This window comes from Lycorma delicatula, chromosome 13, assembly GCF_047948215.1.
Source record: "Lycorma delicatula isolate Av1 chromosome 13, ASM4794821v1, whole genome shotgun sequence".
Taxonomy (NCBI): domain Eukaryota; kingdom Metazoa; phylum Arthropoda; class Insecta; order Hemiptera; family Fulgoridae; genus Lycorma; species Lycorma delicatula.
In genome coordinates, this window is record NC_134467.1 from 16,751,876 (window position 1) to 16,777,800 (window position 25,925).

The window sequence follows — 25,925 nt, forward strand, 5'->3', positions numbered from 1 at the left end:
TTTCTCATCCATGAAACCACAATGTGCCACAGTGAAGCGTAGCGGGTACAGCTAGTCTTTTGTAAAATTCAAAATTGAATTATCAAATTAAGATATGGAGTTTTTTCTTTAAAATGTTTAAGTTTTTTTTTTTTTTTACTTTTATTGATGACATTAGAAATAAATTACTATTTAATTTTTTTTTCTATTTTTTTGTCAATTTCTAACTTTCAGGTGTTCATTTGTTTGTGAATCGCTGAATTTTTTTAAATTATATTTTCCACGTAAAAAAGGTGAACAAATAACAAATTAAAGGATTTTTTAGTCGAATATAATTAATTATATTAGGCTAACCAAAAATGAGCAACCTACGTCTATTCTTTTCAGTATATATCTTCTTGAAACAAGATTTTGTCGAGGTCATTTTTTTTCTTTTCAAGTTAAGATTGGTAGAATATCTATATTTTCTCAAAATATCGGTTAGCGATATTCAAATATTTATTCTTGATAAATTTTATGCCGATAATCCTGGCAGGTTTTGTAAAGTAAAAAAAAAACTTGCTATTATTTTAATTGGTTGTGCAGTCTCTTGTTGGCTTTGGCTTTTTATAGGTTATAACAACTTCTTTACCAGATATACTTTTAATTCCACGCCCAACGTTCTAACCTGGAGTAATAGGATTTTTTCCTTCTTTAACTGGAAGGAAAAAACTTATCCAATTTTCAATTGGAAAACCTCCAGTATTAGCGAATAACATACAACTCTGTCTGGTTAGATCTCGGACTCGATCGCCCAGTTTACTCGGCATCTGGTGCGTTAAGCTTCGCGGCTATACCAATAAGCCGACCGTACAAGCGAAATTTGTGTGTTAATAAGGTGTGAAATAACATTAGTTTAGTGTGTGCCGAATGTTGCCGCTAGTAGCGCCACACACGCGCAAATTAAATTACGCCCGCGCTTTAGTTAGAATCTTTTTTTTTTGTTTTCAGTCATTTGACTGGTTTGATGCAGCTCTCCAAGATTCCCTATGTAGTGCTAGTCGTTTCATTTCACTATACCCTCTACATCCTACATCCCTAACAATTTGTTTTACATATTCCAAACGTGGCCTGCCTACACAATTTTTTCCTTCTACCTGTCCTTCCAATATTAAAGCGACTATTCCAGGATGCCTTATTATGTAGCCTATAAGTCTGTATCTTCTTTTAACTATATTTTTCCAAATGCTTCTTTCTTAATCTATTTGTCGCAATACCTCTTCATTTGTCACTTTATCCACCCGTCTGATTTTTAACATTCTCCTATAGCACCAAATTTCAAAAGGTTCTAATCTTTTCTTCTCTGATACTCCGATCGTCCAAGTTTCATTTCCATATAAAGCGACACTCCAAACATATACTTTCAAAAATCTTTTCCTGACATTTAAATTAATTTTTGATGTAAACAAATTATATTTCTTACTGAACGCTCGTTTCGCTTGTGCTATTCGGCATTTTATATCGCTCCTGCTTCGTCCTTCTTTAGTAATTCTACTTCCCAAATAGCAAAATTCTTCTACCTCCGTAATCTTTTCTCCTCCTATTTTCACATTCAGTGGTCCATCTTTGTTATTTCTACTACATTTCATTACTTTTGTTTTGTTCTTGTTTATTTTCATGCGATAGTTCTTGCGTAGGACTTCATCTATGCCGTTCATTGTTTCTTCTAAATCCTTTTTATTCTCGGCTAGAATTACTATATCATCAGCAAATCGTAGCATCTTTTCACCTTGTACTGTTACTCCGAATTAGTTAGAATCATTGAATTAAATAAATTTAAAAAAATATTATATTTAAATAAAACTATAACAATTTTTAATTCTAAGTCATGCATCAGAAACAGCTGTGTCGTCAGCTTTTTTAGTTTTGGAAACAACATACATTTATGTTTAAAAGACTTTGAATTTTTTTTTAATTACCCACTGCTATTTTTAATACTGTTGGTTTAACCGGTATTCTTTACTTTAATAAATTAATATTCTGAACAGTGATCTATTTTTGCGCGCGCGCGCGTTTGTGTGTTTTTATATATTGTTACATCAGTATCATTTGTGGCAATGACAAATATTAATTTATGTCTAATGTACATTGATCTTTATTTATGTGCGCGCGCGAGTATAATAAATTAATCTATATTGTCACGATGATATTATATTAATAAAAGAATATAAATGAGTGGTGTGAAGCAAAACCCTTCTTAACCTTTCATATAAGTCTGGGTCAGTTATGACGTCAGAACAATTGAGCGGTGACTTTTATAATGACGTCAACAACGACTGTTTTATTATTATAACAAACCATGATTTCTCTTAACTAACGCTTTCATCAATCTTAATGTTTCTTATTAGATTATTTATGTCAGTATGTTAAATTATGATATGAATTATGTAATAGAAAATATGTAATTATCTATTTAAAATGTAGAAATATTATTATTTTACTCTTTCTTATTTTCTTTTTTTAAATAAAATGTAATAAATTTTTTCGTTGACTGATGATTAAATAATTAAAGAAGTGGCTTGGAAAAATTGTTATTTATTCAGTTGCAATCAAACTAACGTTACATTTCAAGGTAATTCCCCGGTGGGCTCCCATAGAGCAAATGTCCCAACTATCTTATTCAGAAGTAAAAAAATTGTTCAGTTTGTGTGTGAACAATTTTTGTACCATATTCTTGACTTACTCAATGTTTCCGAACTTAATCTCACGTAAAAGTTCTTTACAAACAAAAAATCTGATTGTACGAGATCTGGTTTGTAAGATGAATTGGGCAACATCTACCAACCATTTTTATCCTGTTTAGCTTCTGGAATCACTGTCAGATGATTCTTGTATAGTCTCAGGTAGACCATCCCTGAGATGTGTGATTAATTTGAAACCCTACCTCCAAAGAACACCGGTATCCACGATCTAGTATTCAGATCCGTTTAAAAGTAACTAGGATTTGAACTTGGAACTCTCGACTTCCAAATCAGCTGATTTCTGAAGATGCGTTTACCAGTAGACCAATCAGGTGGATTTAAGATCTTCCATTCTTTTCTTCCTTTCTTTTACCTGTTTAGCCTCCGGGAATTACCTTTCAGATATAACTTCAGAGGATGATATGTATGATTGTAAATGAAGTGTAGTCTTGTACATTCTCAGTTCTACCATACCTGAGATGTGTGGTTAATTGAAACCCAACCACCAAAGAACACCGGTATCTACGATCTAGTATCCAAATCCGTGTAAAAAATATCTGGCTTTACTAGGACTTGAACGCTGGAACTTTCGACTTCCAAATCAGCTGATTTGGGAAGACGCGTTAACCGCTAGACCAACCCGGTGGGTTAACATCTACCAACATCATGACATCTTGGTCATGATGTTGGGTAACATCTGACCAAAAGTCAGGTCTACCAACCTGACTTTTGATAAGTTTCTCATGTCTTTCAAGCGGTTTGGGACGGGCGTTATCATACCTTTTGAGAAAATATTCAGGATGTATTCTCATTATTGCGAGTTTCACTTTGTTTTCATACAGAATGTCCCACGAAGAAACACAGAAACTTTCAGGACGTGTTCTGCTGGTATAAATAGGTCTGGAAACATTTTTTTTGTTTCGAGTTAGGGATAGCGAACGATTTTACCCGGATTTCAGTTCTTATAATAAAAGGAAATCTTACTGTAATTTTTGGGAACGAAATTAAGGAGTAAAGTTGGTAGTTTCTTATGTAATTTGAGCTGGGAAATAGGATAAAATAGGTCACAGAAGTGTAATTCCAGTAGTTTTTAAAATATCCGACGTGAAACACAAAATTCGTTGTCAAAAAACAGTTTTTCTGGGTTTTTAGTACAGTAGCTTTGTAAAATGACTAATAAATGCAGAAGATTTAGTAACAAAATTTGTAGGGGATTTAATTATGAAATGTCTAATGTAGTTATACCTAATAAAAAGTAAATAAAAAATTTTTTAAATCAGTTTATTATTGAAGCAATACAGACAAAAAATAGACTGAAAATCCTATTATTTTGTAACTAATAAACATTCCTAATGTATTAAAACAAAAAAATAAGTAATGGGTACCATGATTCAACTTCCGGAAAATTTTGACATATCTTCCAGTTTCAAATCCCCGAGACCCCAAAACCACCGTTAGGTAAAAAGTGTTTATATATATGTATTTCACTTTTTTGTAGACACGATAACTGCCGTAATTTTCCGCCAATTACTTTCAAATTGATACATAGTATATAACGACCCAAAATCTCGGTCATTAAATGGGCAAAATCGGACCGAAGGGGTGGAAACGCGGGGGCATTTTCACAAAATAAAATATTTCTTATTAAGTAAAATATCGAACTTGTTTAAAGTTCCTACTACCCTTTGGATAACAGCCTAAAAACTTATCTAAGTAAAGTCTTTTGATATCACCAACCATTGGCCTAACGGGTGGAAATAATGGGGTTTCGAAGAAAAAAAATCGTACTTCCCTTAATAGGTACAGCATCGAATCGGTTTAAAGTGGTCGTTAGGCCTCTATACATTATCTAAAATTTTCTGTGTGTAACAATTTCTGATATGACCAACCCTTACAACAAGGGATGACCAACATGTTGCTGAAATTGTAAGAAAATGGGGCTTGTCGTATGCTAAACATAACATGTGAAAAAACTTTTTTCGCGTGCAAACATTGTTGTATTGAGTAAATTTTAAGTTTTTCTTAACTTTAAGGTGGAAATCTTTTTTATCCCCTACTTCGATATATATCTCCTTTTTTCCTGTTTAGCCTCCGGTAACTACCGTTTAGATAATTCTTCAGAGGATGAATGAGGATTATATGTATGAGTGTAAATGAAGTGTAGTCTTGTACATTCTCAGTTCGACCGTTCCTGAGATGTGTGGTTAATTGAAACCCAACCACCAAAGAACATCGGTATCCACGATCTAGTATTCAAATCCGTGTAAAAATAACTGGCTTTACTAGGACTTGAACGCTGGAACTCTCGACTTCCAAATCAGCTGATTTGGGAAGACACGTTCACCACTAGACCAACCCGGTGGGTTATTTTATCCCCTACTTAGCACTGGTAAAATCTACCTCTGCCTTCCAGCGTGCCAAAAGATTTTTTTTTTTTTTTTTTTTTTTTAATCTGCCATCTGTCTCTCCTTTCAGCTTCAATTTTTTACTTTACATTTATTCCTTTCTCTTTTTAATTCTACTCTTTTATTAACTTAATAAAAATTAAAACCCATCAAATGAAAAACAAATACGTATACATTAATTTAATTATCTTTAATACTAATCTGATAATGAATATTATCCAATATTAGATAATTCACACTCACAAAGGGGCGTCGGGTAAAATACCGACGCCCCTTTGTGAGTGTGGTGAAAATCAAACTATCAGACACATCACAGAAGTTTGCCCTAGGACAGCTTATGAAGGGAATCCATAAGATTTCTTGATGGCGACTCCAGAATCGAAAGCATATATTAGTTTGTTAAATCTTTGTTTATAATTTTGACTGTAATTGGTGTTATGTTTTAATGCCATACGCTAAATAAATAAATAAATATTATTATGTGTATTGAATTATTTTTTATGAGAACAGAATTTACAAATACTAATGTATGTGCAGTGTTGAAGAATTTATATAGTATTCGGATGGTTTAAACTTCTTTTTTTTTTGTTTAGCACATTTCAGGGTTATATTTTAAGTTTTATTAATTGGTATTTGGGAAATATGCAAATATGTTTCTAAAAAAAGCGTTTATTAGTTTAAATAGCATTATTAAAATTGAATAATACTTAATATTTGTTATGGAATTAGCTGATATTATCCGTTTAATGATAGAAAAATATTTAATAATGTTTACAATTTTTTTTTTTTATCGCAGTTATTAAATTAGTAATATTTTTATAATAATAGTAATAATAATTTTAATGTTTTATTTCTTTAATATCTTCGTTTATTATCAGAAAATATCTAATATTAACGTTTCTTTTAATTAACATTAAATAATTTAATAACTGTTGTTTATTATTATAATTTTATATTGATTACATATTTTATTATAAAATATTTGTGTAGAATATATATTTATCAGTAAATAACATTTTTTTCATTAATTTATATTTAAATCATTACCTTTGTTTTATATTATCCACAATTTTACTCTGCTGAAATATATATATATATATATATATATACATATATATATATATATATATATATATATATATATATATATATATTTTAATCAATTATTAATGTTTAAAACAATTTATTTGATATTATATGGTCAGCAACATTTTTGGACATTTATCTTATATATAACATTTAAAAAAATAGATTCTTTTTTAATTATAAATATCTAATTAAAAAACCATGTTAATTCTACTTTCTCTTTTTGGAGTTTTTCCAAATACCTAATCTATTTTTTCTTAAATATTTTGATGTATAAGGATGTGTTTCATGTTTTTCTTTAGTCAATATAAAATTTGGGCAAGAAAGGATTAGAGTGGAAAAGAGAGAAAAGTTTATGAAAAAAACTTGTAAAGTTACTAACTAGGATTGAAACAAGAGAGACAGAGAAAGATTGAAAGATGGGTAACGCAAGGCTTTTCCCTTTGTCCAATACTGTTTAAAATGGATAGGGTTTTTTTTAAATTTGATCCAATTTATTTTCTGTCAAATCAATATAAAATTTGGACAAAAAATGGCGTAGAATATAGAAAAAGAAAAAACTGTATATATACTACATGTTAAATTGTGATTAATATCTTTGTCTATAGTGCGAGGGAAATGTTTACCTTTTAAAAATTACCTATTTTAAGACGTAATTTGCAAAATTTGATTGTTATTATATCTAATAACTGTATTAGTTCCTTTTACTTATGACTGAAGAGACATCCATTCTGTCCAATGTAATATTTAGTATAATAACTACAAATAAATTTGTATACATTTGAATTGTTATATTTACTGTTATATATTTTGTTAGTAGTTATCTTGGTGATTCTGAGTTGTACAAAGGGGCGAGAACATATGTGCCTTACATCACCTCTTTTCCAGTTTTGATTTGCCTGCTATATCTCCTCTTAATTTTAATTCATAACTTTACAGTTTTTTTCTTTTTCTCCATTCTACGCCTTTTTTTATAGCAAATCAAAACTGGAAAAGAGGTGATGATGCAAAGCTCATATGTTCTCACTCCCTTGTGCAACTCAGAATCACCATGATAACTACTAACAAAATATATAACAGTAAATACAGCAATTCAGATTTATACAAATTTATTTGTAGTTATTATACTAAATGTTACATTGGACAGACTGGATGTCTTTTCAGTCATAGGTAAAAGGAACTAATATAGGTATTAGATATAATAACAATCAAATTTTGCTAATTACTTCTTAAAATAGGTAATTTTTGAAAGGTAAACATTTCCCTCACACTATAGACAAAGATATTAACCACAATTTAACATGTAGTATATAAAAACCAAACCATACATACACCTCAATAATTTGACATTTACAATTGTAGACCAAATTTAACAAAAATTACTTAACAACAAAATTACTTAAAATAACAAAGTTTTTTGTTGAATTTTTTAAAATTATATAACTTTTTAGCAGTATAAAACTATGATTTAGAACTTATATATTTTTCTAAAACAAAATAAGAAAAAAGGGCTCATAAGCCTAACTGTTAATTGCAGGATATAATTGAGTTGTTTTAGTTCAATTTGATACTTCTACACAGTGAAAGTCGTACGTACTATATAGTAAAAAAAATCTTTAGTTGCAGGATTCAAAAGTTTTAAGAAAAATACCCTAAAGTGGTTAAATAAAAAAATATTTAATATCATAATTTCAATTTTTTTTTCTACTCTTAATGTGTGCATTGTAATCTGTTCAACTTGTAAACAATAAGAAATCTCATGATACAATGAGATGAGAATGATTTGTAACATTGTACAGATTCAGGCCAATCCATTATAGTTCCAGCGTTCAAGTCCTAGTAAAGCCAGCTATTTTTACACGGATTTTAATACTAGATCGTGGATACCGGTGTTCTTTGGTGGTTGGGTATCAATTAACCACACATCTCAGGAATGGTCGAACTGAGAATGTACAAGACTACATTTCATTTACACTCATACATATCATCCTCATTCATCCTCTGAAGTATTATCTAAACGGTAGTTACCAGAGGCTAAACAGGAAAAAGAAAGAAAAGAAAAGGCCAATCAATTAAGGAAATGATTAGTTATATTGAACCCCAATCAAAAATGTACAACTGTAGGTTATATTCATTTAAAACCTTTACTAAGATTTGAACCTTAGAACCTTCAACTTTGAAAATCAGCTGTTAACTGATTTTGATTGACAATTTTACCAGTAGACCACCCCAAATTTCCCTCTAAGCTGTGCGGGTGTACTGCAATGATTTTAAAGGTATTGCACAGAGAAATTTATTTCTTGGGCATCTACAGTCAGCTGTTGTAAATATGTAAGGTATACTCAATGATACATTTAATTGAGATAATGGAATAGCGTACACTGACTTTTTTCCAGGGTTTTACGACTACTGTTCACAATAAAAGTTTTGTTCAGTTATCGGCAAGTCATTACACAAAAAATTGTAATGTTTACAACATAGAGCCAGTGTTATGCTAAGGAAGAAAAATGGGGTAGCATGATTTCTCAAAAGAGAAATATCACATTTAACTGAACAACAATGTGTAGCACATAAGGAAGATTTAGGATTAGATGATGCTTGGAAAAATGTATCTATTATGCAGAATATAGAAAATTTGATTAGAAATGTGTACACAGTGTTTCACCAATTTAGCATCAAAAAGAAAAATTTTGAAGAATTAGCACAAGTGCTAGAGCATGATGTTATATAATTTAAACCAGTAAATGAAACTAGATGGTTATTCAGGTATTTCGCAGTTAGTGCATTAGTAAAAACTTACAATGCATTAACTGAGTATTACAAAAGTTAGGTAGCAGGATGCAATGACCCAATTTGTAAGTATTGTGAAAAAAATCTGACTAATTCACAGTATTGGGTAACTAATTTTCTCTGAAAGATATATTAGACGAGTGTACATCCTTATGAAGATGTCAAAAAAAAAAGAAGTGATTTAACGACTGATACTCATCGCTATGTAAAAATTACAATTAACAAACTAAAAACTCAATAATTGGGACACAAAATTTTCTGGAATGACACCATTATCAATCAGAATGTCAAAATGATATCGATACATCAGCTATAATTCTATTTATTGAATGTGTATGTTCACTTACGAGAGCAGATTTCCAGATGGTCGAATTAAAAGATCGACAAGCATTTGATAATGAAATTATCATAAATTCATGAAAGAATTTTGATTTCAGAAAATAAAATATAATACAGCTTTCCAAAAAAATATTCTGAATTTGTGGCAAATAAAAACGTTGATATAGATAAAATATGGAATGAATATTCAGAATTGAAATTTACAATTCTAGGGAAACCTAAACTAGGATTGTTCAAGACTTACCGATACATTAACCTTTTTCCAAACTAAGTTCGTAACTTTAACTAACTGAGTTATCTAACTTTTCCTTTTTATATAACATTATGAAAACTTTTCAAGGAGATTGCAAACATGGATTTTCTGTTATGGCTTCTATAAAAATAAAATATCGAAACAGATTCAAAAATGAACACTTGGGTGATCTTATAAGAATTAAATTACGTTTAGTCAAAGATCAAAGAAGTAAATGCGAATAAAGATTACAAAGAAAGTTTTTGTCTTCCGAAAAAAAACAAACGCTTTAAAAAGTTAAGAAAAATGTTAATCTAAAATAAAACAAGTTACCTAATTGTTTTCATTTAATTATGTATACAAATATAAATATAATATATATAAACTAATAAAAAATTTTGCACAAATAATTTTTGAATAATTTTTTTTTGGCCACAATTGATTTTGTGTGCACAGTTCCGGAAAAAAATAAAGGAACTTTGGAACATCCTGGAAGTTTGAAATTATTAAATGGGAATATAGAGAGAACTTCCATTAAATTATTTAAAACAATATTAAAAAAATACACCAAATAAAAGTAAATTAAAATTCTGATTTTACCTGTTACATTTGTTAAATTGTTTGTTTCATCACATTATCAAAGTATGAATGGTTTGAGATATTTCAAATTTTCACCACAGTCGTGCTTTAATGCCAATGATAATGTGATTATCATGTTAACATCGATGTTAGAATTTTTTCTTCTTAGTAGATATCTTTAATACCAGTCTAAATTTATTACTACTTTTAAATTATTCAGATGAATTCATGGAGTTAAAAAAAGATCGTGTCTTTCATTTATGTAGATGGAATGATAAGTAGCTGATTACCTTTGTAAGACATCAGCAGGAGTACTTTATTCTATGAACACTTGATTATTATTAATAGTTTAATGACTTTACTTATTTATTGTAAACCGTACATGTTATGTTTCCGATATATAAAAAATCTGGATTCAAGTCTTAACGAAGAGTAATTTTTTTTTCTTGATGAAATAATTCACCACAAAGACTTAAAACATATACATGGAAATACGGAAATGGATTTAGTAGCGTATGAAAAATGACATACTTAACTGGGAGTTATAGGACTCTCGGATGAAGACCGAGATTCTACCAGTCTATTATAGAGATCAGCTGAATTTATCTTCAGGACGAACTGTGAGTGTCACCTGATTTTTAATTAAAGCATCTGTGCTTTCGTAGTTGCCAATTGCAACTAACATCTTCCTTCTTAGGCTATTGATTGTTAATGCATTGGTTACATCCTGAATAAAAAGATGTTATCTCATGAAGAATTACAATCGTGGTTGTCTAATTGATGGTGGGATCCATTACTACTTTCATCGAAGTTGTTTGTCTCATTTTGAGATCCTTTTATGGGTAAATTGCTGCACAGTCTCTTTATCCATTCTTGTCCTTTTCTTCATCATAGTTTTCTAATGGATTTCAAATACTTGGGACCTTTAGAAATATTGGTTCCTTGATATTTTTATGGTTTTTGATAGGTTCATCTTTTGTCTATAGAATTATCCGATCATAAGAATCCCAATCCAACTGTTGACGTCTTACATCAGTGATTATATTAGTTAGCCATATCTCATATACTTATATAGATAAGGTAAAATTAAATACAATTTTTAATTTAATCACTATGGATGTCAGGGTTTTCAACTTCCATATTTGGATTATTTGGAATTAATGGTTTTGTTGAAAAGTATATTAAAAAATAGAATCGATTTATAAACATATACAAATGTTTTATATATATTTTATTTGTTGTACTAATCATTTGATATTTGCTTATTTGTTAAATATTTGTTTTAATGTATAACACAGTACTATAAATATTAATATTGATAAAAATAATAATAAATAAAAGAAAATTATTATTATTATTTTCACATCACAGCTATAGAACTTTTATTTAATTTTTAATTAAATTCAGTATTATTTAATTCTTTATCAATTATATTCATAGTATATTATTATTTTTTTTTTTAACATAATCAAAATATTTCATTGATTCAGTAATACTAAACAGCCCCAATACATTATAATAAAAGAAATAATACTTCCCAAATTTAGCACTTCTCTAAAGTATTCACATCGTTATTGTAAAAGAATTTAACAAAAAAAAACAAAAAAAAAACACATTTACATATTTTAAAAATATATTAGATTTAAAATTTTATAAAAGGAAAAGATCATTTAAGTTTGTTTTTCATTAATTAAAATTTTCTACTAATATCATAGCAGATAATAGATGTAATTTTTTTTTAATCTGTTGTGTCATAATAGTTTCAGTTTATGCTACCAGTCGTTTTCAAAAAAATCATTTTTATTATCCAATAAAAATTCTTTTTAATTTTATAAACAAACTTATATAGATGATATATCAATGAAAATACATTCCATCAAAACGTTTTGTGTTGCAAAGATTTCTGAAACTATCTAATAGTTTTAGGTGATATAAATTTTAATATGTGTTAATTCATTGGTTTATTATACTACTTGATTCTGTGCTATAAATATTACAAAAATGAGTGACCACTATTTTATGATATTATGTTCTTGAAAAATATCAAACTGATTTTTATGTTTTTTTTTTTCTTATAAATGTACCTTTAAATATTTCATTATTTTTTTAAAAAAATTGATTTCTTTCTACCAAATTAATTTAGAATAATGAAAAATTATTAGGTGTAAATGTGATCAGGATTCAGGATTATCAGGATTTCTTATTGTTGTAAAATATATCCGTGTTGTTCGAATTCATAAATTGTTTAATTATGACTTAAAATATCAGTTTCTACATTCCCACCTGAACAATGTCCCGTTCACTTGATATTTCTATACGCCACAGGATTCCAACTATGAGTAAAGTTGTTTCTTTAAAAACTTTTTCTTGGACAAATTTTATTTCTAGTGAAAAATACATTTTTTTTGTAGTGATATACTTTTAAGATAGTTAATGAAAGTTGTCATATCCTAGCATTATTTCAAGGGATTGTGGGTGGAGGATCATGCTTAGTGAAAGAGCACTTTGTTGAGCTTACCTCTGAGTAGGATTGCTAATCTTAATCCTACTATATTTTTTTATTTTGTTTTTTTTTTTTACTGCATTTCCTGAAGTTTTTTTTTTTTAGGTTATCATATTCAGTCAAGGATAAGATAAAGGATAAAGGATGTATTCATCCTTTTTTTAAAAAAAAAGTATCCTTGATATGTTTTTCAATTCTATGTATGTATACATATAAATATATTTATATATATGAACCTGTATTTGGTTCATTTTGAATTTGCCAGAATGTGTAGAACCGATATATCGAATTATAAATTGATTGAAAAGGAGATGCCAATAGGCAGATCCAGGCATTTTGTTTCCTCTTTGTTGATTGCACAATAATTCAGGCCTTTTAATAATCTCTTCTGAATTATAATATTTCCCAAATAATTTCAGTTAATTAAAAATAAATGGTACATGGGTATCATGAAATGTATTCGGATTAAACATTTCTATAATTAGTTGATTTTTATCTTTATAAAACATCATACATTTTAAGGATTCTATTTTCTGATATGTTCTGAAAGTTGCGAACCATCATTTTATTAGGAGATATAATTTATCGTTGTACATTAAATTGAAATATATATGAGAATTGTAACTTGTAAATAATATCAAGCCTGTTTGAGATTCAAATCAGGAGGAATCTTTTGGATGAAAGTCAATCAGGGAAACTATATCACAAACCTTTTTTTTATCAGTAGGAAAAAAGTATTTAAATATTAATAACAATAATAATAATTTAACACATGACATGTGTTTAATTATAAATACATTCTATGACATGAGATGATGGGAGAAGTTATAAATCTTGTAACATGCTTATGTAACATGTAAAATTATTTAGTTTTAGTGTATATATATATATATATATATATATATATTTACAAATAGCATAGTTATAATTTTATATCAAGTTGATAAATACAGTTATCTTAATTTCATTTTTTCTCTTTTTTTTACTGATAACATGACCTAGTCGTTTTGTTACTCTTACACATATTTAATTATATATACAGTATTATGTTAATATTAATACAAGTATTATCGTTTTCTTTGTTACAGATAATACTGTACAACATAGCGCATATATAACATACAAGAAGACAAACAACAAGTGATTTTTTAATCGATCATCGTTTCATCATTATTTTCATTACTGTGGTGTGATTAATAGTACGTCGTACATTAGTTAGAACGTTTCATTTCATTTTTGTTTGTTATATTAATAAAATAATAAATAATTTTTATTATATTACTGAATTAAAATTATGTTTTTATCTTTCTATACTGTCGTTGATTGTTATTTTCAATATGGTTACAAAAAAATGAAATAATCAGCCTTTTTTTAGGTTAGGTTAGATATTTATTTAAAAAATTAACGTTTCGTTAGTTTTCTTTAAATATCCAATCACATGGTTATATCGTATTATAATTCTAATAATAATTATTATTATATATATAATTACAATTATAATTTACGGACGAAAAATACTCTATCAATTCAAGCAGCGTCACAGTGGCATGATTTTTTATTGGGTGTTCTTTACGAAGATCCATTTGAAGTTTGGTGAAATTTAATATTATTTATTATCTGAGATATAAGGAAATAATATATATTAAAAAAATAATAATAAATAAAGACTTTATCTACCAAATTTTTATATTTAGTTAAAAAAAAAATTGTGATATAAGTATTACTATATTTTTTCCAACATTTGTTTTTGGACTTTAATTTTTTTTAGTTTTGTGTAAAGTGATGGTGTATTTATTGGCTGACTGGGGTATGGGAGAATCTCATATAAATAATGGGCAGTTACAGTTGCAATTTCATCATACCACTCATCATCATCATCTTAATAATCACCAACTTAATAATCATCAATTTCGTCATTCAGAAATTTTGTCGCAAATCGCACATGTCGATCGTTGTACCAAAAATGATCATATTGATGAAGATGATGACGAAGTCTCTTTGTTTCCATTAAATAATCAGGTATGTATTTATTTTTTTTTTAGTTTTGTTTTTTTAATTTTATTAAATCTATTTTATGTATTTTCTATCAATATATTATTATTTTGCATGCTATGACAAATGCCTTTATCAGTGAAGCAAATCTGATTTTATTTTACATAATACATTATGTTTAAAGTAAATCCATTTATTTATCTTTTATTTTATTGGTAAAATAACTTTTATTTATTTAATTAACGGGGTATATTGAGTGCCATATTCTAAAGAAAAAATATGTCATGATTGAAAGCAGCATTTACATTCTTTTTTTTTTTTACGTTTTAGTTGTATTTCCCCATGTATTGTAAGTTATTTCCAAATTTGATTCATACTTTTTGATTGTTTAATATAGCATTCAAAATCTTTTCATATGATATTGCCGTGATTCAGAGTTTTCTGAAAGATAGATCAGAATAAATGAAACTTTATTTCAGTCTTATTTATATTCAAATTGAATTTTTCTTATAAATGAATCTATATTAGGTATCATAACAAATAAGGGATTTAATGTGCGATACAATTCATTCCTGAAACTGGTTTAGCCATTCTCTCAATACAACAAGCAACTCATACCTGGCCTAATTAAGAAAAGGGATGAGTAAAATGGTTTTGTGTAGCATTCTTCAGCTGAGTTAAACGTTGCACATTGGTATTGTAGAAGATATACAGTTCTATAAGCGATACCTAAAATTAATTCTTATCATTTAAAATTTCAGCTTAGATAATTATCACAATTCTTAATGTTTTATTTCTTTTTAATTCTTTTATTCCTTCTTCCTAGCCGATGGGATTGACTAAATTATTATTTCGTACAATTCTGTTACACTTTTTTTTTTTTATTTTATACTTGTAACATAACTATATGATTCTTGTATAAATTATAAATAATTCATCTTTTTTTTAAATTTCTGTAATGTTTTTTCTCAAAATCAAAAACTTTTCTTAAATTCTACACTGTCAAATGTTTTCTTGAAAAAATTTAATGTTGATAATTTAATTTTTCTTCAGTTTGTTTTCTAAAATTCATCTGAGGATTATGAATGATTCTTTAGATCTAAAATTGAGATTTGTTCATCTGCGCTACATCTTCTATCTTTTGTTCTGTTCATCTGTAAATTATTCGAGTTAATAGTTTGGTAGTTTGAGAAATTAAACTTACTTTAGCTTTTATAATGTGGTAACATCAACATATAGTTTGTGATAAGGAAGATCCCATATACCATTTCAATCTACATTCTCTTCTATTCCCAGGTAAAGTTTTGAATTCCTTCCTCATCATCATCTTGTGTTTTGCCTGGTGGCAGGCCTCTTATGCCACTGTTGTCTCTATCCATTTCTGTCCTGAGACTTTTCCTTGGTCACTTTGTAGTTTCCAATCTTCATCTCATATTAACCTTTTCTTCTACTGACCCAGTTCAATTTTCAAGATCCCTATATTTACATGTCCTAACCAGTTTCCTTTCCTTTTGTCTACTTCCTGCATAAGTGCTCTATCTTCTTTAATCTTGTTTTCTTTTCTTCCACATCGCAATAAAGTCACAATCCATTCCCTTCCTAATTGTCCATCCTTCACTTTCATACAACAAGACAATCCATACTAACGTTTAACTAACCTCTTCCTTAATTACATATCCAGACTTTTACCGCCTGGTAATTCCTTCTTCTTACTTAAAATTTCCTTTTTACATTACTATTCTTCCTTTTTATTTCCAGTCCTCTGGTATCATAGTCCCCAAATATCTGTAATTTTTTACATTTTCTTTACTTCCTTCACTTTGTTGGATTCTCTTTGTTGTTGACTTTCAGTAATTTAGTTTTCCTTATATTTATTTCTATTGCTTCCTCGAGGACCGTTAACAATTTTTATAGTCTGTTTGTGCGATCAGCTAGAATTTCCATATCATCAGCAAACCTAATGCCACTAATTTTTGCCCCGTACTTACTCCTTCTCTTTCTTCTAATATATTCTTTATTGTAATGTAGATATTGAACAGTGTCAGACTCCTTATAACTCCCATTTCTTTTTATTCTTTTTTCTTGCATATTTTTTTTGCACTTCTAGTATTGTTTTAATCAATCCTTTTCTAATTTTATATCCTGGTTAGTCAATTTTACTACTCAACGTATCCTGATAAGTGAGTACTTAATTGCCTTATTGTTTCCTATCTTTATTATTTTTTTTCATAGAATTTGTTAATTTATAACATCAAATTTTGGATGCTACACAATCAATTTTTTTTTCCACCTAGACACTCTTCTTTTTCTTTTAGAGAATTTTTTATTATACTTACTAAACATAAATATAGTTTGAAGTAGGCAGTACTCTTGGCTTTTTTTTCGATGGAGGAAGGAGACCTCTTACAGGTACAACCCGCCTGAACAGGTTGTAGTACCAGGATTGCACCAGGTAACCCCCTCCCCCCACCCATTCACACAATATGATATCGATTCTGCCAAAATTGGCATAACTCAGGATCAAGTATGTATTTTGGGATATCTGATCAGAAGTAATACGTCCCCTAGGAATTTTGCAGGCATTATTATCAGCACGTACCTTTGAAGCAGAATCACCTACTGATTAGTCTTGCAAGCTTTCCAACTTTTTTATGATGATGTCACAATTTTCTTCATTGCTAATTAATTTTCCTTCCTTTCCATTAATTTAGGAACAATGTTATCAGCAGATATTCCATCGAGCATCACTAGGTAATCATCCTCCCTAAATGATGCCTGGTAGACACAATTAAAAATCATATGTTCCACCATATCGCACTGTCCACAGTAAATATGTGAGTTTTACAAGAGTTTCCTCATGCTGATCCATTAAAACTCTTTCTCCTTTAAACTTCTATGATCCGTTAGAACTTTTAAGTCAAACCATCCAGTTTGCTTATCATTTTATTTTCATTATTGTTTTTAATTCAGATTAATTTTTTAATTAATCTTATATTTTTACAATCTTCGATTCGATTTTTTAATATTTTCATTATTAGTTTATCCCAATTTATGATTGATATAATGCTTTTTACATATCTTTAAAATGTTTTTATTTTTTTTACCTCTGTGTATGCCTCTCAGTTGGTTTTCTCGAATCATTTTCCAGCTAATGTGTGTGTGTGTGTAGAGATTAGAAACTGCTATCACCACTACCAGTTTTACTAGACCTGATGTCGCTACAGACATAGTGCAGTGTAAGCACTAGTGTACCAGTGTACAGTGTACTGGTACTAGTTTACGAGTACATTACAGTGTAATGTACTGGTAAATATCTAGTTGTGAACAGAGTCAAATCGATAACTCCTGAGATGTGTAGTTAATTGAAATCCAACCATCAAAGAAACCGGTATCCGTAGTTTAACATTCAAATCCATATAATAAAGCAAATGCCTTTACTATGGTGTTTGCCTCTCTTTAATTATTTATATTAGTGTAATTACATCCATTGATCATTGGCAACATTTTTTTTTTTTTTAACTTTATGTTTGTTTAGAATTCATTCTCAGAAGAATCCCAGTGAATAAGTAATTAAACTAATTGTCAGCTCATGATTTTTTTTTTTGCTTTCATTATTCATAAGCACTTGTTTTTTTTTTGGTTTTTTTTATATAGTTTTCAGGATGTAAAAACTTTGATTTTATACAAGTACTAATTATTATTGACATAAATCATATATTTAGAAATAAGGTCATTCTGTATATGGGACAAAGTATAACATAAATCATTTTACAACGTGTAATTTATCATTCTTTTAATAGAATAACTGTTGTATATAATGGTTGTACATTGTTTGATACAATATGTCATTGACTTTTTTATCAATTTATTTTATCAACAGAATAAATAGATAATTATTTATTGATTATATTAAATGTAATGTATTTGTATTTTTTTTTAAGTTCTAGAAAATATAACATTAATTTGAAAAATTATTATTTATTTAGAATTGAATGTTGTAGAATATATTAAACTGTATTGTTATTTTCAAAGTAATCTATTTGAAGGTTAAATATATCTTATCGCAACACAATTCGATGTATTTTTTATTTATTTTTTTAAAAATAAATTATTGTACAATATTATATATATCATTTTAGTAAAATAGAATCGCCGATTACAGCTATTGGGATTATTTTTATTACTTCTCTTTTACTTGTATTATAGAAAAATGGATTTATTTTTGTTATTTTTTATAATAACAATTTTTATAATAATTTATCACATGTTACTACATTTAATAAATATTATTTTAAAAGCATGCATAGATTGTATGATTATTACATTATAAACATGTACTTTTATATATGATACAGCATGATATTAAATCACGAATTTTGTGCATGATAATTGTTCATTTATCTGTTTTTTATTTTTTTTTACATTTTATAATATACTGTTATTATCAGTGTTTATTTCATTTGTTTATATTGTTAATAATTCTTTTTCTTTGAAGTTTTTTCTCTTATCTGTTTTTTAGTTCCTCTAACTACAAATATTAAATCTTTTTATAACAGATACTGAAAAAAAAGTTGAATTTTTCTATATATTTTCATTTTCTTAAAAAATCGAGTATATTTGTTAAAAGATTATTAATTCACGATGTAACCTTGAATCTTATTTTGATGCTTGGTAATAATGGATTTTTTGTTAGATTATGAAAAATGCCAAGGCTGGCTGGTTTTCTATGCTAGAACGTTTGGAATGAAAACTAGAGATGCTATGACATTTGTTGATAGCTTTCGTAGAATGGTATTTTAAAAGAGAGTACTCTTATTCCTGTGTTATTTTTAATATTTAGGAATTTTCTTGCGTAAGGAAGTTTGATTATATGGATTTTACTTATATTGGACACAATTCATAATTCTTTGAAGGACTAAGTTTAATAAACTTAAACATTATATTAAGAATACTATTTAATTTTTTCAGAGGGAAAATTATTTTTGTTATAGCATATATTTATACGAATCTATTTAAAACTAATTATGTTTTTCTAATTTTTGGTAAAATTCTCTGATCTCCCTAGAAATTACTGATTGGTTAACAGCCCACATTCGGATGTGTCTGAAGTTTATCCAGTGGATAGGTAGTCCTTTCTGAAACCCACCGGGTTGGTCTAGTGGTTAACGCGTCTTCCCAAATCAGCTGATTTGGAAGTCGAGAGTTACAGCGTTCAAGTCCTAGTAAAGTCAGTTGTTTTTACACGGATTTGAATTCTAGATCGTGGATACCGGTGCTCTTTGGTGGTTGGGTTTCAATTAACCACACATCTCAGGAATGGTCGAATTGAGAATGTACAAGACTACACTTCATTTACACTCATACATATCATCCTCATTCATTCTCTGAAGAATTATCTAAACGGTAGTTACCGGAGGTTTTCCTCCGGTAACTACCGTTTAGATAAGAGAGGTAGAGAGGTAGTCCTTTCTGATCAATCCATATGTTTTATTTTTTTTTTGTTCTCATCTTCCTTTTTTAGATTTTAGTGTAAAAATTTTTGTTTTTGCTGTAGATTTTGGTTAGTATAGGTCACACACCACGTGTTAAGTATGTAAGATCTTGTTAAAATGATAGGTCCTATAGAACATGTTGATGCTTGGTGGTATCAGATGTAGATACCAATTTAATTGATGATTTGGGGTATTTGTGGCAGGCGATCTTTGAATACATTTACATAATTTAGTTTTTTCTTTTCTCAAAATTTCCTTATTATCTCTGCTTGTTTTTTTCTTATTTTTTTGCTCCACTTGAGATATCTTTTAGGTTTTATTTTTCTTGAAACGTAGATTTACCAAACCAATTTCCTAAATTTATCTCTTATATGTATAAAATTTCCGTTTATCTTTTACATCCTCAAGGTCTTTTGCGATCTGTTTTTATGTTTACTTTTATCATTTTTTCATAAATAAAATTAAAAATTTCTTTTTCAGTCTGTTATTGTTCATTCTGTATTGATAACTTACAGAATTTTATCCGTCTTTTCTTTATCATTCTTTCAATGTTTTTTATTTCATGATATAACTCCTCCACTGTTTTAAGTCGGTAAATTCTATCCTTACATTTCAGATCGTATATTTTTCTGAGGATTCTTTTTAAACGTTGCTTATATTTTGCTAGAGAATGTTTTGTAGTGTTTCTGAACCATATAAGGCTTCTCAGAAGGATTACTGTTTAATAGTGTCTTAATTTGGCTTTTCTTGATATGGATTTTTATTGAACAGGTTTTCAATTAAATAATATACTATTTCTATTTTCTATATGTTGGTTTTCATTCTTCTTTTTTCTAATCCTGTTGGGGGTATTACTTCTCCTAAATATTTGATTTTTTGATACTTTATTATCTTTGTTTTATTCTGAGTGTTGGGTAGTCATTCTGTTGTTTTCATATGTAATTTGTAAACCCATTTTATTTTCGTGTTTTTCTATGATTTAGGGTTTGTTTTGTTTCTTCTTCTTCTTCAGATTTTATTTATTAATAAATAAAAATACAGATTAACCCACCAGGTTGGTCTAGTGGTAAACTCGTCGTCATAAATCAGCTGATTTCAAAGTTGAAGTTCTCAGGTTCAAATCCTAATAAAGGCACATACTTTTATACAGATTTGAATGCTAGAACTTGGATACTGGTGTTCTTTGGTGGTTGGGTTTCAATTAACCACACATCTTAGGAGTAGTCGACCTGAGTTTGTTCAAGACTACAAATTTACCGGTACAGTTTCATTACACTGATAAGTCGCTAATGACTTTAATTGTTGATGCGACTAAAAATTAAAGTATTTTAAAAAAGTACCAATTATTTTTTATAAATATTTGAGATGCAGTCATTCTCTCATAGAGATAATCTTGTCATAGATTTGACTTTACAAACGAACTTGTAGATTAATATATATATTTTTTTTTTTTGTTAAAAATATATAAATAAATAAATATTTATTATCATTGGTATGTAAAAATGCACTATGTAGATTACGTCAGTATAAGATAAATTATTAATATAAAAACAAATTATTAAAATTAAAAAATTAGCGTGTTTGAAATCTTAATTATTTAAATAAAATCATATCAGATAATGTTAAATGTTATATAATATTGTTAAATGATGTTTATAATAATGTTATATGTTAAATAATGTTTAACATATTAAATATAAAACATTATCACAAAATAATTTACAGTTCACCGATACTGTAAATTATTTTGAGCATGTATATGTAGATAAATTGTTTTTTTTTGTTTTTAATTAGTATTATTTAAAAGTTCATCAGCAGAGTTGTATTTTTTATAAAAGAAAATATGTTAATATAATTATTTTAAATAAATTGGTAGGAAGATTTTTCTAATGGTTCAGTACTTTATTAAAAATGTCGACAGAGGCGTGTAAGCTAAAAAAAAAAAAAAACATGTTCTGTTATACAGAAAGAGTTTTGTTATCTGATTTGGTAGAGGTAGATATTGTTATTTTTTAGGAATAAGTGATTGGTTTTTTTAATAACAATTATGTATTTATAAATATAAGCACAAGGATAAGTTAACATATTTAATTTTCTAAATATAAAAGTAAATGATTCTTACTTATGGATGCTACATAAAACGATCTGACAACACATTTTTTTATCTTAAAAAATTTTGTTCGAAATTTTAATGGTTAACAATTATCTTTCATTAATATAGTAGTGAAAGATTTAATCAGTAATAATCTAAATTCAAATATTGTTGAATTTTATTTAATTGAGAAAATTATATTGGTATTAATATTGGTTTAATATTTGACTGGTTTGATGCAGCTCTCAAAAATTCCCTAACTAGTGCCAGTTGTTTCATTTTTGTATACCACCTTACGTCCTACATTCCTAACAATTTGTTTTACATATTCCAAATGTTGCCTGTGTGTACAGTTTTTCCTATCTACCTGTCCCTCCAATATTAAAGTGACTATTTCAGGATGCCTTAATATGTGGCCTATAAGTCTGTCTCTTCGTTTAGTTATATTTTTCCAAATGCTTCTTTTTTCATCTATTTGCCGCAACACCTCTTCATTTGTCACTTTATCCACCCATCTGATTTTTAACATTCTCCTATAGCATCGCATTTCAAAAGCTTCTAATCTTTTCTTTTCAGGTAATCCGGTTGTCCAAGTTTCACTTCCATATAAAGCTGTGCTTCTAACATATACTTTCAAAAACGTTTTCCTGATGTTTAAATTTATTTTTGATGTTAGCAAATCTGACTTAAAGCTCGTTTCACCTGTGCTATTTGGCATTTTATATTGCTCTTGCTTTGTCTATTTTTAGTTCTACTTCCCAAATAACAAAATTCTTCTACATCCGTAATCTTTTCTTGTCCTATTTGCATATTATCAGCGGCGCATCTACTTTATTTTTACTACACCTTAATATTGTATTTTCTATAACTAATTTTTGTGGTGCTATTCTAAATATTTTTGTGGTATGAATTTAAGATAAAAAAAAATTACTGACTGGTTTATCATAAAATATCGTTTTAAAATCTTTATATACAACGTTTAATCGTAAATATATTTTATATTATACTTTTATATACATTTTTCTATTCAATTTTTTTTCTTTTGTGAAATAATTCATTAAAAATTTTTATTAATTATAGGTCGGCGGTCATACGAGGTTATTACTTCTAGATAAAACTACAATCTGTAAACCATTAAATCCAAGAGAATTGCATTTTTACCAGAATATACCTCATGATATAGAAATGTTCATACCTAAATATAAAGGTAAGTTAATTACATTTATTTATTTTATTATTATTATTAAGGTTATTATAATAACTTTTTATAATAGAAATTATTTGGGGACATATTATTCATATATTTTAAATGAAGTAAAAAATTTAGTTTTTTAAAAATTATTTTTCAATTATTATTATTTAAAAACTAATTGACTCGGAATTATATTGTTTCTGTAAAAGAAAACCATTAATTTTATTTAAAATAAATTGATGAGAAGGTTCTTTAAATGGTCAGTAATCTATTAAATATGACAACTTAAGTATATTAAGGTTCTTTGTCATGTATGTTAAAAGTACTATTCCAAGTTATAAAAGAAACCTATGAGTTGTCTAGTTTGATAGAGATGGATGTATTTTTAAAAAATTTTAAATCTTTTTAATTCTAAAAGCATTGTTTTTTTAAAAAATAAATAAATAACAAAAAAAAAACAATTTGTAATTTGTACTAAAAAGTAAAAATAATTCTGTTTTCAAGAAAATCAATTTAAAAAAATTTTTCTATTATTTATAAATGATTAAAAAGAAAACTGCAGGGCTTGTTGTAATGATAAAGTTGTTGTACATGAGTGCATGTCCCTCACTTTTTTTTAGTCGTACATAAATAGAGAATTTTTTTTTTAAGAACACCATGACTGTTTTTTATGATTATTTTAACTGACAAGTAAGTTTTTACTATTCTTTATTACAACCTAAAGAATTAATATTATTATAAATGTTATCAGTTATTTACGAGGTATGGCTATTAAATAACGAGACTAATGCTGCTACTGATGAACTCCACAAGTGCCAAATTTGTACGACCATCAGCTGTGTAGTGTGAAGCCTTTTCTTTCAATTGTTGCCACTCCAGTTTCTGTAGACATATTAGTCTGGCCATAGCCTTCATTTGGATAACATTTTTTTTTTTTGTTTTGCCGAAAAAATTATAAGTATTTTATTAGAGCAAAGAATAGTCATTAAATTTCATATGAAACTTGGAAAAGCCGCTACTGAAACTTATCTTTTATTAAAAAAAAAGTATATTGCAATGAATGTTTATCATGTGCGTGAGTTTTTTAGTGGTTTAAGCGTTTCCAAGATGGGTGAGAAGAGTTGAAGATGATGTTTGCCCAGGTCGTCCTTCCGCATCAAATTGGATAAAAATATTGAAAAAATTGGTAATCTGAAACAATCTGACTGTTAGGTAACTATTCTTGTCTTTATTCAAGGTGCTCAACGCCATAAAAAAATAAGAAAAAAATGACCTGAATTGTGGAAGAACAAGTCACGGGTTCTTCATCAAGAAACGCACTAGCTCACACTGTATTGTCTGTCAGTATATTTCTAGCCAAGTATAACATCCCAGTGTTAGACCATCCACCTTAATCGCCTGACCTGGTACCATGTGACTTTTATCTGTTTCTCCAAGGTCAGATCTGCATTAAAAGGAACAAGATTTCAGATTGTTGAAGCTGTAAAAGAAAAAGCACACTTGTCGTCATGAAAGAGCTCACAAAAGAAAACTGCCAGCACTGTTTTGAACAATGGAAAATTCACATGGAGTGTTGTAGGGATAGAGTAGGGGTGTATATTGAAGTGGATAATAACTAAATATGTATAAATTTAAAATAAAATATTTTACAGCATTAGTCACATTATTTAATAGCCACACCTCATATAACTAAATCAGATGATTACTTTAGATAAATTTTAGAAAGTAAATTTATACTAGTTAAATTAAAATCTGCTTTTACAGCTACCTGAACTACTCATACTGAATCGACAGTCAAAATCAATCAGATCGTTAGATATACCTTATCAAATCAAATCAGTTCCCTTTCTGAATACGTTTCTTTTATGTCTTCAACAACTTATATATAAATGTTCTGTATATATAAAATATAGAAATATATGGGATTAACCACTGGATATTTTATTGTCATCCAACTTACAACATTGTGTAAAATTTCACCATTATATGACATCAGGATATGAGTTTAATTAATATTTGAGAAAACGGTTGAACCATTGTTAGTTAAAGAAAAGCATATAATAAGTGACTTCTTTTTTTGAACAAATTTGTTTGTATAAATCATAATTTTATTGAAAAATCAATATAAAAATTAAATAATATAATGTATTTGAGGGCTGCTCAGAAAGTTTTTGACCTGACAAACGTAAAATTTTTCATAAACCTTTTTTTATTGACGATCGATACATCTAGACCTATGATTTTCCAATTTTAAAACTTTCAATATAATTCAATCTGCCCAACTCTGCAACATTAGCTGCTGTCTCAGATTTGAAATGAATCCTGCAAGTTATTTTTTTAAGTTTGGGAAGAGGAAGTAATTGTTGAGAGCCAAATTTGGCAAACATGGCACACATGGAAGCATTACAAAGCATAGCTCATGGACTAATCGCATTACCAACCTGAGACATGTATGGAAGCGCATTATTTTGGTGAAAGAGTACTTTATTTTTGGTCAGATGCAGATGTTTTAGTTTGAATAGCA

The 25,925-nt window shown here is 28.0% G+C and overlaps 1 protein-coding gene across 1 annotated transcript in view; it reads left to right on the top strand.

Annotated features, from left to right (window-relative positions):
• Ip6k (Inositol hexakisphosphate kinase) overlaps positions 1–25,925 on the top strand; it is a 251,687-nt gene that overhangs the window by 182,108 nt on the left and 43,654 nt on the right. Inside the window, exons 5-6 of the mRNA XM_075381466.1 lie at positions 13,722–14,652; positions 23,290–23,416. Of these exons, the coding sequence (XP_075237581.1) occupies positions 14,416–14,652; positions 23,290–23,416 (364 nt within the window). The 5' untranslated portion in view covers positions 13,722–14,415. The remainder of the gene's footprint in view (positions 1–13,721; positions 14,653–23,289; positions 23,417–25,925) is intronic.